This window comes from Aplysia californica, unplaced genomic scaffold (genome assembly GCF_000002075.1).
Source record: "Aplysia californica isolate F4 #8 unplaced genomic scaffold, AplCal3.0 scaffold00231, whole genome shotgun sequence".
In the NCBI taxonomy this organism is placed as follows: domain Eukaryota; kingdom Metazoa; phylum Mollusca; class Gastropoda; order Aplysiida; family Aplysiidae; genus Aplysia; species Aplysia californica.
In genome coordinates, this window is record NW_004797501.1 from 930,729 (window position 1) to 945,019 (window position 14,291).

General features: G+C 37.5%; 1 protein-coding gene across 2 annotated transcripts; it reads right to left on the minus strand.

Moving 5' to 3' along the window:
* Positions 1 to 14,018, minus strand: LOC101857879 (endonuclease V). Of its 2 annotated transcripts, XM_035970183.1 has the most exons (9): positions 13,169 to 14,018; positions 8,549 to 8,738; positions 8,197 to 8,331; positions 7,124 to 7,163; positions 6,591 to 6,703; positions 5,868 to 5,936; positions 4,909 to 5,037; positions 2,521 to 2,603; positions 1 to 1,399 (listed from the first exon to the last, which is right to left on the minus strand). In XM_035970183.1, exons 1-8 carry the CDS (start codon positions 13,567 to 13,569, stop codon positions 2,535 to 2,537), a joined length of 1,146 nt encoding a protein of 381 aa, XP_035826076.1. In that variant the 5' UTR covers positions 13,570 to 14,018; the 3' UTR covers positions 1 to 1,399; positions 2,521 to 2,534. The 2 variants fall into 2 exon arrangements, with proteins under 2 accessions (XP_035826076.1, XP_005100019.1); XM_005099962.3 differs by lacking the exon at positions 1 to 1,399 and having other exon boundaries at positions 2,468 to 2,603.
* Between the last annotated feature and the right edge of the window lie 273 nt (positions 14,019 to 14,291).

Here is a 14,291-nt window from a genome sequence, read left to right on the forward strand (position 1 = left end):
TCGCAATGTTTATAATCCCATTAACCTTTTATTCTTATCATGATACATATATCACACAACAAATGAAAAAATTGAGCATGAGGAGACTTTCCTTAAATGGTTGAGAATTATTGATGAATAAAAATTTTAATAATTGTACACATACTCGACTCAGGAGTCAATAGAGAAATATTGCAAATGTTTGTCTAAAAAATATAAGATTTTTAAAAACCTTAAAAGTGTTGTAATAAAGGTTCCTTAACGGTGACATGGAACAACAGAAATATGTGTGTATAAAAAATAAAAGTAAAGATTGTTTCATCCACACCCATCAGTTTCCTCATTCATCTCAGCAACAACAAAAAAGTAAACAGTAACATTCAGAAGAAACAACTCAATAAATATCATGAAGCTACCTGAAATGGATACGCTGACACAGCAAACAACTTTTGAGCAATAAAACTAGGTCTACATAAATCCACTTAAACCAAGAACAGCTATAAACCAAAAGAAAATAGAGAGTCACCATCTTTTTTTTTCATTATTTGAGCAATCCCTCTAAACTAAAAAACACATCACAAACAAAGAACATTTGGAGACCCAAAAGGTTTTGGTTTAAGAGGATTCCACTCTATGTGTTGTCATATTGTGAATTACAATCAAACTTTTAAAAATCTCCAAATCAGGCAATAAATATATAACATATCATACAGTCATGATATAGCACTACTTGGAGTGAAAAGAGTAACAAAAGTATTCTTATTCAGCAAATGCCACTAGTTGTATTCATAACTCAAGGAAATGAACATCAAAATGTCTAAAAATCACAAAAAAGCAACACTGCCCACTTAAAAATGAACATAACAAGTCACTATTGCGAACAATGTGAAACTTTGAAGTCTTCAAGAGGGTCTAATAGATGGAAAATCTGTCTGCAAAACTTACAGTTGTAAGACGACGACGTTATAATTTTTAAATTCTCCCGATGAGCAGAGAAAAGATTCACTGCAACCCCTCTCCACAGAGTAAACAGAACTATAGCTTGTTCACTTTCATCTGACCGCGGATAAAGCAAGAAAAAATGAAATCGCTCTGTTTAAGTTAGTTTAACCTTCTCAGATCTTTCCATACGGGTCTAAAAGTTGGATGACAAGTAGAATCTTAGTAAAAAAAGGCCATAAATAAAGGTTGCTGCAAACTAAAGTTTCGACACATTTACTTTGATGTAAACCTAAAGCGGGTCAAAAAAATATTATGGCATTTACAGCGTACACCTAAAACATTCAAAAGTTGACACATTTTCCTCAAAATCACACGCTTAAGAAACCCGTTTCCAGGGACGGGGTGAGTAACTTTTGAGACTCCCATGGAGCACGTGGAGACGTCTAGACAGCTGGAGGATGAAATCTACAAGCTTACTCTGAAATATGGGGGCAGGGTGGTGTTGCTGTCTTAAAATGAGCAATTTGTAGGCAAGGTTACTGTATATCATTTATTTAGCGATCTTGTGTATGCATCCAAAAAGCGGTTTTTAACACAAGGCCTAAAGAGAAAAACTTTTTTATAACAGAATCAAAATATTTTTTTTTTTAGGTCACAGACTTGCAGAAGTACCATGCAAGGTTTCGTGGGCATTTGTTAATTAATAAACGAGCTAGAATTTTATTTACAAAAGTGAACAAGCTATACATGTAATAATAATAAATAACGAATAATGTATGACACATATCCTCTTTCAACAGCAAGCTGTATGCCCTTTCCAATCTATATTATTACCCCAGCAGACTCAAGGACACTCAGAAACATTCTCGGCTTCCCGGGCAGCAAACAGTCTAATCATATTATTATTTATTTCACAGATTACTCTTTGTTGTTATCTTGTACTTGAACATGGCTCTAACGCGTAGCCTACAGTTGCTGTAGTGCTCTCTGAACATCCAAAAGCATCTGCACAGGTGCTTAAATCTACATAATTTTGAAGCACAGAAAAATCCTCCATAAAAGCTGGAACCAGACATTAACACACAAACATGTTTTGTAACTTCCTTTTTTAGTTTTAGTAGAGGTTTACGGCGCTCGCAACTGCATGAGGTCATATGAGCGCCAGAAGATTAGAGGTGTTACAAGAGAGTAACAAACATAAAAAAGAAGAAGGGGAGATAAGAAGGATAGATGTTTCATTTCATAGATAAGAAGAAGCAAACCACACCAGAGCACCCGCCAACCACCCACTTCCATTACACAATAAGGGCACAAATCTCATAAATGAAAGCACAAAAGTAAGGTCTTGTCGGTATACAATATCTGCACTAACTACATGCACAATACAGTAGTGGCCTCCTGTTCCATTCAAACAACAATAATAGCCATTAAGTCTTCGTGTGTGATTGGCAGGTGTTCTGGTGTGGTTTGCTTCTTCTGCTCTATTAAACATCTATCGTCCTCATATATATATCTTGCCTCCTTCTTTTCTTTGTATGTTACTCTCAATTAAAACCTCATATCTTCATATTTGTGTTGCAAGTGCTATAAAACTCTTACCAACATTAAAATCATTAAGTCTTAATGAATTCATGTAGGTCCCTCCTGTTCTGCCTCAGGTACTCCCTGGAATCCAGGTCCGCCTAGAAAGTACACCAGAGACAAATATCATAAGTATATCATGCACAAATGAAGTGTATAGATAAAACATAAAGCTAGCAGAGATTCAAACTAAAAATTATCGCATGCTACACAGAAAATCAAAAAGTGGGGAGGGGAGAGAGATTCTCACAGAAAGACAGCATAAGTTTACAGAGCATCTTTTTAATGAGGTCCAGAAAACATGATTTGGATGTCTCGATTATTTCTTTGCCTGTTTTTGTTGAAGTGTGTTGTCAACTAGTCACAGAACTTATATATTAATTTAAAGATAGAGCATTCCAGTCTAACTTACACACAGTGAACACCTACAGAGCGAACAGATTTTAAGGCCCCAATTTATTTCTAATATAATATGTATATTCTTTGTATTCAAAACACATACAAAGCAAAATATACACAACAAAAAGATTTCAGCAACCCACTAATTTTACTTTATGCATGCTTGACTACAGTTCCCCCAACAGGACGCCAGTCATAAAGGATACTGTCCAGAAATAACAAGGGTTCAAACCTTAAACTAATATGGCAACGTGTGTAAAATAACCCCCACACCATTTTCAAAAGACACACCTGGAGTTATACATTTTAACTGGCCTATTTCACAGAAAAACAGCTGGGCCTTTTATATTGGTTGGGGATAGGGAGAGGGAGTGGAAAGAGAGAGAGAGGGAGAGAAAGATAAAAAGAGAGAGAGAGAGAGAGAGAGAGAGAGAGAGAGAGAGAGAGAGAGGGAGAGGGAGAGAAAGAAAGAAGAGAAAAAAGAGAGAGAATTATAGGGAATAGGGGAAATAACTACCATGAATATTTCCAACCTAAGAATTCACGTAGTTATGTCCCCTTCGCTAGAACAGGTTTAGTGGGCGTCAACCAGTTGTCCCACTGTCCCATGGAAAGTAATACATGGACATGTGGATTTAATTGAATTCTCACATCGACAATGTTACCTTTTAACAGACCGGAGATGCTGTTAGTTATTCCTACTTTGACTTTTTTTTTCTCTGCTGAACTCTTCTTCCCCTTGATCTGAATAGTTTTACATGTGTTTATGACTCAAATACAAAGACCACTTCTTCTACAAGCAGACAGGGCTCTACGTCAGAGGGGTGACAATATAGGGAACATCACAATCATAGGTTTCTAATATATTAATAGAAAAACCAAAAAAATTTTATCCTTTAATTTTCATCCTAACATCATAAACCAATGCACAAGAGAAATTTACAAGACCTGCAAATTGAGCGACAAAATGATCATAAAACAGGATTAAAGCTTTCAATCAAGACTAAGAACTGCTTCACTCTATGAAAAAATTAACGCAAAAAAGTTATTCTTGAATTTACACGACACACACGCACAGAAATTTGTTGCACCTGAAAATCAAGGAGCAGTGCTTTTAGACTAGACTGAAAATTATTGAGAACTATGAGTCTCAAGGGTATCTCAGGTACATGATGAGACACACTCTTCATATTATCATGCACATCCTATAGACTGATGAGACCATTTGAGAAAGAAAAATAAAGACTGAAAAACGAGACACTCGCAATAAGGTTTACCAGAACATCTAATCAATAATGCACTGATAAGTCTGCGTGGTGTGTGAAAGCATATTACGTCTATAATACATGCATATTTATATATGTATGCATTCATATGTCTTCAGTGTATAAGTGTTTTTCCTACCAATGAAAAAAAAACCCACCTCATCAAGAGCCCGAAACAGAACAACAAGGGAAAACAATAGGGTACAGAATTGTCAAAAAGCCTTGAGAAAGAGAAAGTCTCAATTCTACGAGTAAACCGTCACAGAAGGTAAGAGAACCCACAGCACTCTTTGACAACTTTCCTTTATATATATTCTGTAGAGGTGTCAGCTTTACAAACATAGAGTGATTGATCCAAGAGAGGAGCTGTAAGAAAAAACTAAAAAAACAGTTTCATGAAGTGGGAATTATTTCCTACTTTACCGTTCTTGCTGCCTCTCCCCAACGAGGGCCAAAAAAAAAACATTTGTCAAGTCTATGGTTGCATCTACTTAAACTGAACATAGTTAATCCAAAAACAGACATTGACTGAAAGAAAATAGAATCCCTGATTTTTTTTCTCAGCTATTTGAGCCATCCCTCTATACTGAAAAAATGGCTACACCGAAAAAAATCTGGGGGTCCAGCAGATTTTGCTTTAAGTGGACTCCACTGTGCTTAGCTGCTCTGCCCCAGTGTCATGATGATTAGAGCCATATCCATTTCAACAGAAGAAATACTTTTGACCATGGACAAAACTCACCCTTCTGACAGGCTCAGGGATACGGTACTTGCTGCACTCTAGAGCCAACCACACTGCTGAGTCTATTGATATCTTGTGGCCAATGGAGACGTAGACCGGGTTTGGTGCTTGGTCATGGACGCGGACACACTGAAATTTCAAAACAACTTAGAGGTTTGACCAGTGCTTGCCAACCTGGGCGATACCAGTCACAAGTGGCAATTCGGAAATTTTTAAATTTTAGTTGGCATTGGGAATCACCCAATTATTTCATGCCATGTTAGGAAATCAATGAAGGTGGGTGGTAAGAAATCTTAGCCTCTTTTAAGGTGGCAAAAGTGGGTGCTGGCTATAAAAAAGTTGATATGCACTGGGTTAGACTTAAGAGGTCAGTGATAGCTACAGAGTGGTTGGTCACAGCTGTGAGAGTATCTGCTCCACTTCTTTTCATGCGTCCATGTCCTTCTCTCCAACTTGGCCAAGTGAACAGACTCTTCATAGACTAAAACACAACAGAAATTAGGCCAAAAATTGATATGGCACATCTGTCATTGGTAGACAGGTCACTTCTTTTCTTTTTAACTTTTAAACGGTAATAGCAAGAGGGGCTAGTATAAACAGTATGAATCAGGTACGCTCCTTGATCCACAGCCTCAGATAAAAAAATAGGTAAGTAGTGCTTTTCATTCCTTTTTTCACACAATAGAATCCCGTAACGAAAATGCCTTCATCGATTTTCATGGGGTAAATTTTATAGGACGCAATACCAACCCTGATGTTACAAGGAAACTTATATAAAAATAGTCAATTTCATGTAGCCTGCAAAAACTACCAGAACTTAATGGGTTTCTACTTGAAAGTTATGGTATATACCATTAGAACAGTAATAAAAAATAAGTAACATGAAAACCACAATACAGTGGACTAAGATACTAAATATTTCAGAAACAATGTATAAGAAGACTAAAAAAAGCTGTCACCTTTCCAAGGACTTCCCCTGAATCGGACGTCAAATCAAAATCATCGCCAGCACCTGCCAAAGTTTTTTTCTGTCAGGATAAGAAATAAAGATGATTAGAGAAGAGTTGTCCAAGAAAAGCGGACCACAGAAAAAAAACTGATCTGTCAGAGAACAGATCAACAAACCAAAATTCATGATTCAACAAACGAGTGGCCAGTGACAGGTCATCACACACTTGAGCCTTTGGGGGATCTCAACACCACCTTCTTTGAACAAGCCCTATCTATCTGGAACTCTCTTCTACAATATTTGAAGGATAAAAAGCAACATTTGAGGGATGCAATGTCAGAGACAAAATTTACAATACTTCTTGAAAAGCCATCTTGACAGATAGTCCCTCTTATTCGTAGTGCTCTAAAGTTCTTAAAATAATGTGCATATTACTGTCATCCATTGTGCAGTGATTGTCAGAATGTCTGCTTGTGTGTTAGTGTCAATCTAAAGAATGTATGTATGCATGTTCACGCATAGGTATAAGGTATTGTCAAAGTCCACAGCTGCAGAATACGGGAGTGGGCACCATAGAAAATACCTGCATTATTATTATTATTACACTTAGACACCAGAAGTAGCAGGCCAATAAAAAAAAAAATACACCAGTACTTGATTGCGGCCTGTTTCTCTACTTCCTCAAATAATTTTCTATGACACAATCTGAAAAGAAACATTGATACTTCCTCACCTTTTTCTTATGAGCCTCATCGTCAACGATACCTTGGGCAGATATCAGAGTTTTTGCTACCCCCATTGTCGGCACATCCAGGACCACACCCAACTGGCAAGCCAATCCAAATCCTGCAAAACACGTTCACATGAATTTGACCCAATAAAACAAAACAAAATTTGGCTGGAAAAACATCCAAAAACATTTTTACAATTTTAGCCTGTAACAGCTTTGCAGGTCAATGTGAAAATAAGCTAAACTCATATCAAAATGTCATAAATTACTTCTAAAACAGTCTTCTCAAGAAGAACCTCTCAAAGCAAACATTTTGACTATTAAATCCTGACCTGAAAGATCCTGTCTACACTTCTTCAATGTTCTGGCAGTCCTTCCCTATGCACTTTTTCTCACTTGCTTCAAGTCCACACTCATGATAATTATTGCTACATTTCTACGGGAACAAATTCAGACAAAAATGATACAGAAAGAATTAGAAGGAGAAAACCACACCGCAACATCTAGCCACTGAGAAGCAAGAAACAAAGTCATACCTCTGGGATGTAACATGCCGTTTCCATCTACCATGATGAGCTGGTATCGGAAGAGATTACAAAAATGTGCATGAATTTCAAAACTGTTAATAAGCTCATGATATGGAATGAAACAAACAAACAAACATTTGACGATAGTGCTCTTTTTTCCATGATTCACTGTACTAACAACATGAATACCAGAGTCGATACATGTACAACCGGTTTATATTAGTTGAACAGCAAACGAGAGCAATCTTCAGTAAAAATGAGACAAGCAACCACCTCAATAGAGACAAGCAAAATATTTTCACAATTCAATATTTCAAAGTTATTTACACATTTAAATCTTTAAAAAAAACTAGTTGATGAAGAAAGTTGTAACAATTGAGGGACTTTAACAAACTTTTTTAAAATATCTAATAAATGTATGACCAAGACCAAATACTTTCAAAACACATAAACTAACCTGCATAAAATGTCAGCCAAATTGTAACAGATCATAGGCATACCTTACATTTCTACTCATAACATGACAAGTTAGGACCCCTTTGCACTGTCATAACTTGTACAGTCACATAGCACAGACTTTGACTTTTGTTTTCTTAAATAACATCAAAACTGAATTGGTTACAAGCTCAGAAGCAGACCTGCCGACAACTCTATGACCTTATACAGGAGATTTTGACAGAGTTGTCCCCAAAAATAGGAGTTGGGGGTGGGGGGGGGGGGGGGGGAATTGGAGTCTCCAGAACCCAGGTAAATTAAGATTACATGAACTGACCGCGGCAAATAAAAGAGTATTGCAAAAACATGAAAAAGTACTGTCCACGAAAGCAAACTCAAATAAAAAAATGTTTACTTTCAAGTCATCTACAATAAGTAATACAAATGTTGTATGTAAACCCAAATAAAACTGTATTTTCAAATCATTTATGATAACTTGCATACGACCAGATAAAAATGAAATTCAAGACAGAAAAATTGAATTCTAAGCACAACTTTCAGGGTTTTTCGATGAAAGGAAAAAAAAAATTGGAGAGTGATTTCATCAGAGTACCTGGCAGGTCTACAGATGCTGTATTTGTACTTACATCTGGCAGATACTGAGGTGCTGACTTTTCCATTTCGTGATACAGATCAACAAGAGCTGGAACTTCTCGGAAAGCCAAAAAACCTGGTATATATGGCTGAGTAAGCTGAATCATCTCCATCCTCTGGTAAACCATCTGCACATAGAAAAATGAAAAATATTCTGAAGTTAACAACATTTTAAAAAACTCAACTTTAATCTTAAATCAATTAATATTTTATAACGATTTTAATACACACAATTCCTCCACAGCCTACAGCATGAACAAAAGAACAAAGGTACATGTGATGTAGAAACATTGTATTATTCTCATTCATTCTTTTTCTATCCAGAAAAGCACATAGGCCTCTCACCTGGAGGTCTGGCATCTGTATCACACTCAAGCAGGCACAGGCATCAACGTTGTTTCCTTTTATGAAGGAAATGTCAACACCACCGATATAAAAACGACCACCACCTTCTTTTCTTCTGCATCCACTGACAAGGGCAGAGATAACAGGTGTGTCAGTCTTGCAAAGCTGCCTTTTGTAATCAATTTGTTCTCTGTAAAAAAAAAAAAAACAGCATTCAAGAAATATGAACGATAATGATTTTATATCTATCCCCCCAAAGGCTAAATCTGGCTTAGTAAGCCTGCATACTTCTTGTCTTTCCTTTACAGAAAGTAAGAACTAAATTCAAAATATCCTTTATTCTCAAACATAACAGACCTGCGATTGGGGAAAACTCATAATCTGTGGGAAATTAGCAAGACCTAATTTTTTTATTTTTTTTTAAACAAGTTCATGAGACGATCAATATACAGAATATCAACCAAAAAAAACTCCGTGTCTGAACATGAACATAATCATAATATTATTATAATGTGTATAAAACATTTGTATGAAAGTTGCTGAAATCTTATACAGGGAGATAACTGCGTGATAACGAAAAACAAAAATTGTTTCGTAGGTGATGTCCCTTGGCTTACAGTTTGTAAAAGGGAGGGGGGGTTGGTGGTTAATAACGATTAAAATTGTGTTTTGTGTTTTGAATGTGAATCCATATTGGGGAGATTTTCAATTTAAAAAATACTGAACCATACCTAAAAAGTACCAGTGATCCTTTTTTTGAGCAATCCTTCTATAACAAGATAGTCAACCTGAGCAAATTTGAAGATAATCCATCGGTTGACTAAGGAACAACCATGTACATGTAGCTGACTAGAAAATATTTTAGAGTCTGAAAATCTTAGCATGGGCCACTGCACTGCAGTCTTGTCACTGGGCCAAAAACACTAGCCTATTTTAATTAAAAAACAAAAATCCGAAAGAAGCAAAATATAAACTAAGATATTACACACGTCATAGAATGATAGAGTTTCATCAAATCTCTATAATATTTGATATGGTTTGATCCATTTGAGGGCAGCCAGATTTTCATTCATGCAGGAGCAAAAGCTATGATTTTGGGAAAAGTTGATCAAATCCTCAAAATTAAAAAATATAATATTTTATAATAGTAATGATACTAATGATACTAAAAATGATAATATTATTACAATAAAATTATATATGAAGGGCACAAGTGAAAAACTAGCGATGTCAGGTTTTTGCAGTTTCCAGATAATTGAAAAACAAACTTTAAAGACTTACAACTCCTTTTCTGTTACAATGATTTCTCCACTGTATACATTGACTTCAACTTCAAGTAAGACCATTTATGTTAACAATGGGAAATTTTCATAGTCCTTTGTGACATGGGTGTTTCAGAGAGAGCAAAATAGAAAAATTAGGTAGCAAACTGACAGCGCTGGATTTTCCCATTTAAGTTGTGGGCAAGGTCTCCATCCACTAGTAAGCCTATGAATTGTGAGTTTCTTTACTCATTTGCGAATACAAACAAAACTAAAAGATTCAAACAAGAAAATTGCACACCATTTTATAATTATATTTACTACTTTCATTTTTATTCTATTTAATATTCATTTTTGGATGATGACTCTGAGTCATCAGACTCTTGTGTGGCACTTGGTCCCCCAGTAAGAGGTAATTCGGAGAAAAGCTGTCGGGCCAGAACACCTTCATGTCTGTAGACCTATATTTGGCAGCTTTGATGGTCAGCGGGCTCTTATAGAGGGGTATCAGGAACTGGAGTCTTGCAGCCCGCTTCTTTTCCACCGGCTTCATAATGATTGCGGTGTGAAACGGACAGTTCCAGCTCTCACTATACAGCATTGGCTGTGGATGGGCCTATGAGATGCAGAGGTCAAGTGGGTATATGGCAGGAGACCCTGTAGAAGGGTTTAAGATTTTTTAATACATTTTTTAACACATTCTGGAATACGGCTTGTGTTATCCCCACTATCTGGAGCGGCGAGGGTTTCCAAAGGGCTGTCTCGAGTTGCTCCACCCAACTGGCTGGCATATCTATGCCATGTCTCTGTCGCATTCCAAGCAGCTGTGGCCTCTCACTGGAAATGAGTTGTTGGGCAACAACATGACAGAGAAACCAGATCACCGTCTAGTTCTTGTTCTGGTAGGTGCACGAGTTACATTGCTGGCAGAATGTGAATAAGGGAACTGTTGCTTTTCTTTCCTCATCCTTACTATCGTCATTTTCCCCTACTTCTTTTGCATGTTTGGCACACTCTTGTGCTGTTGAGGCTAGAGAGGTGAGCAGAGTAAGCCTGATTCCCAGTTTGGACTTCTCTGTTGACATCCACCCCTTGGCGCTCATATGACCTTACGCAGTTGCAAGAGAGGTAAAACCTTACTAAAGTTTTTAAAGAATTAAAAGTAATGTACCAGCATGCTAGCCACATCATCCCCACCCTTTTTGCCGATTGTCTCGTAACAGTACAGGTGAACTGTTTCATCACTAAGAAAGTACATTTAAAGGAGAAGAAAGATAGCTGCTAACGATTGTACAAATTGTTTGCCGACATTTTTGGGCAGCCCAAGTTCTTTGAAAAATCAAAGGTTAGGGTAGCATGGGTGCCAATGAATGATTTACCAGTTTAGCAACGCATATAAGAACAGTGCAGGGATTCAAGCCTCAGCTCAGTCCGATGTTGTGTCTTTGGAAAAGGCATCATCATCATCATCATTGCCTTTCTCACCCTGCATCAGGGTATAGGCCACGGACAAACACCCTCCACTTTTCTCTATCCTGGGCTAGCCTCTTGATGTTATTCCATGTCTTCAAACTTTTCTGTACATCCATTTCTGTGATTCTTCTCTAAGTTCCACAAGGTTTTCCCCTTGATCTCTTGCCCTGTGGGTTCCAATCCAAAACTTTCTTTGTTATGCAGCTGCCTGACTTCCTGAGAGTATGTCCAATCCATCGCCACCGCCTTCTTCCTATCTCATCTCTGACTGGGATCTGTCTTGTTTTCCTTAACACTTCCACATTGGTGACCCTATCTGTCCATCTGATCCTCAATGACTTTCTTAGACACCTGTTCAAGAAAACCTGGATCCTCTTTTACAAGTCTGTAAAGCGTTCCATGCCTCACATCCATACAACAGGACCGACTTCACGTTTGAATTGAAAATCCTCAGCTTTGTTCGAAGTGAGATCTCTCTGGTCTTCCAAATCCTATCCAAAGATATGAAAGCAGCCTGTGCTTTTTCCAATGCGGGACTTTATTTCAGCACCTGTTCCTCCCTCTCTGTCAATTATGCTCCCCAAGATAACAGAAGGATTCAACGTTTTCTAGGGCCTTTCCTTCTATTGTGACCTGCTGCTTTCGTTGTGCATCTGTCCTTAGGACCTTTGACTTTCCGGGGTGGATCCTCAATCCAACAGACTCCGAGGCTGTTTAATACTGAAGTCTTTGCTTGCATCTGTTCCTGGGTGTGCGACAGAAGCACCATGTCGTCTGCAAAATCCAGATTGTCCAACTGTGTCCATGGTGTCCACTGTATACCAGGCACTTTACATGAATTTCATATTTGGCTCAGTCCTTTCGGGGATGGACTTAAACTCAGAGGTCCCGCCTTTTAAATAACCTAATACTGTTGACAGGGTGTTAAATCTATACCATTTCACCATTTGTCACTGAAATATTATTAATTGGTAACAAAGAGAGGCAACAAAGAAAAGTATGCTTTTAACATCGCTGGTTTTTCCGTTGTTTACGTCCTGACATCGCTGGTTCTTCTATTGTGGGCTATATTTTCTAACCCTCACAGAGGCTGGCACCACTGGTTTTTTCGTACGTCTTAGACGGACTAAAGCAGACCAAGCCAGGCATCATGCCAGGACAATAACCCAGAAAATGAAAAAAACTGACATCGCTGGTTTTTCCCTTGTGCCCTATATATATATATATATATATATATATATATATATATATATATATATATTATATATATATATATGCCTTTATAAAATACCTTTAGGTTTTTAAAACAAAATAATATGAAAAGCAGATAATAGGGTTACAAGGTATCTCTCTTGTACACATGATCTTTATCAAATTCTTCTTCTTCTTTCTTTTTATCTCTCTCTACCCTCCCCTTCTCTTTCTCTCCCTCTCTCTCCCTCTCTCTCTCTCTCTCTCTCTCTCTCTCTCTCTCTCTCTCTCTCTCTCTCCCATTATCTCTCTCTCATCATTCTCTCTCTAGACACTCTGTCTCTGGCTCTCTCTCCTCCCTTTCTTTGTGTGGTTTGTGGATCTCTGTGATCTCTCTTTCTTGATCTCTCTCTGTGTGCCTGTCTTCCTGTCTATGTGACTCTCTCTCTCTCTCTCTCTCTCTCTCTCTCTCTCTCTCTCTCTCTCTCTCTCTCTCTCTCTCTCTCACACACACACACACACACACACACACACACACACACTCTACCCCCCCTCCCAATCAGACATTGCCTCACATATTAACTCCCTCTTCCTCTTTGCTAATCTTCTATTGTAACTCTCAGTTTAATCATAATGAGTCTCAAGAGTAGTATCAAGAGTCTTCAATATTTCAATGCATACGATTAGTACTTACTTTTCCCACTTTTCTCTAATATCACTAGCAACGAGGTTTCCTGCTAAACTCCTTGGGGATTTCTCCTTTTTTACAATAGTCCATCCAGGGTCAGTATTACCTTGATTACCACCACTAGTATTATGACCCTTTGGTTGACTGCTTTTCGAAGAAGTCTGTCTGTCTGCCTCATCATCACTGGAAGATGTTGAAATATTCATAGAACGATGTGAGTAAAAGTCTGTGGCGGCAGAGTTTCCATGACCAGAGACAGGCTGGCTACTCCCACTATTATGGCATAATTCACAATCACAAGGTTCACGTGCAGTCTTGCGCTTTCGTTTCATTTCATTGCAGGGATTGCAATATTCTGATTCAACATTGGGCGGGAGAAGTATCCCACAGTCATCACAGAAATCCATCACTTTTGTCTCTTTAAAGAACTGAAATCAGTTGAAACTAGATCTAAGTAGTTCTGCAGTTTCACCAATTTCATTTAACAATTCAAGCAAAAGCCTTCTAGTTCCTTCAGGGTAAGATGTATTGTTAATGTATTGAGGCCGAGCTAACAAAATTACAAACAACAACTTGAAAGTCACTTATTTGACTTTGATGGCATGGACTTTTTGTTGATGTTGAGCAAAGGCAAAGGAAAATGACAAACTGATCATGCTAATAGCAACTGTTGGAATTCAGTGGGAAGAAGAGCGGTAGAGCTTGCTATATATGGTTAACTACGTTTCTTGGATTGCACCACGCTGCATAAGCTAAGCGAACTTTCAGGTAGAATCTAGTTTCTAAAGAAATTAGACGACGTGAATTCGTTTCATTGGTACTGCATCATTCTAAATCGAGAACCTTTCGTTACTTCCGTAAACAACAACTCAAGAAGGGACGCTACTCTATGGCAATATGTTGCATTTTGCTTGGTTTCATTTTTTATCTTTTTTTTTAACGAAATTTATTTCAAATTAATAGATCTAGGATCTAGATCTAGATCTAGTAGCGTAAACATTTTTACTAAATTAATTAGTGTTTTGCCATAAGTTTATTACTTATTAAGTCCAAAGTTGTTGGTGGCTGTCATGTTGCATTAGTTCTTATCAAAACAAACTGACAATACTGACATGCATGCAGTAGAGTT

What these genes read in the sequence shown, in the direction of transcription:
- LOC101857879 (XM_035970183.1), bottom strand. Translation starts at nt 13,569, where the DNA reads ATGGATTTCTGTGATGACTGTGGGATACTTCTCCCGCCCAATGTTGAA. An exon ending in ATTAGAGAAAAGTGGGAAAA is followed by an intron (nt 8,739 to 13,168) that starts GTAAGTACTAAT and finishes TTTTTTTTACAG; the next exon opens with AGAACAAATTGATTACAAAA. An exon ending in ATGAGGCTCATAAGAAAAAG is followed by an intron (nt 5,937 to 6,590) that starts GTGAGGAAGTAT and finishes TTATCCTGACAG; the next exon opens with AAAAAAACTTTGGCAGGTGC.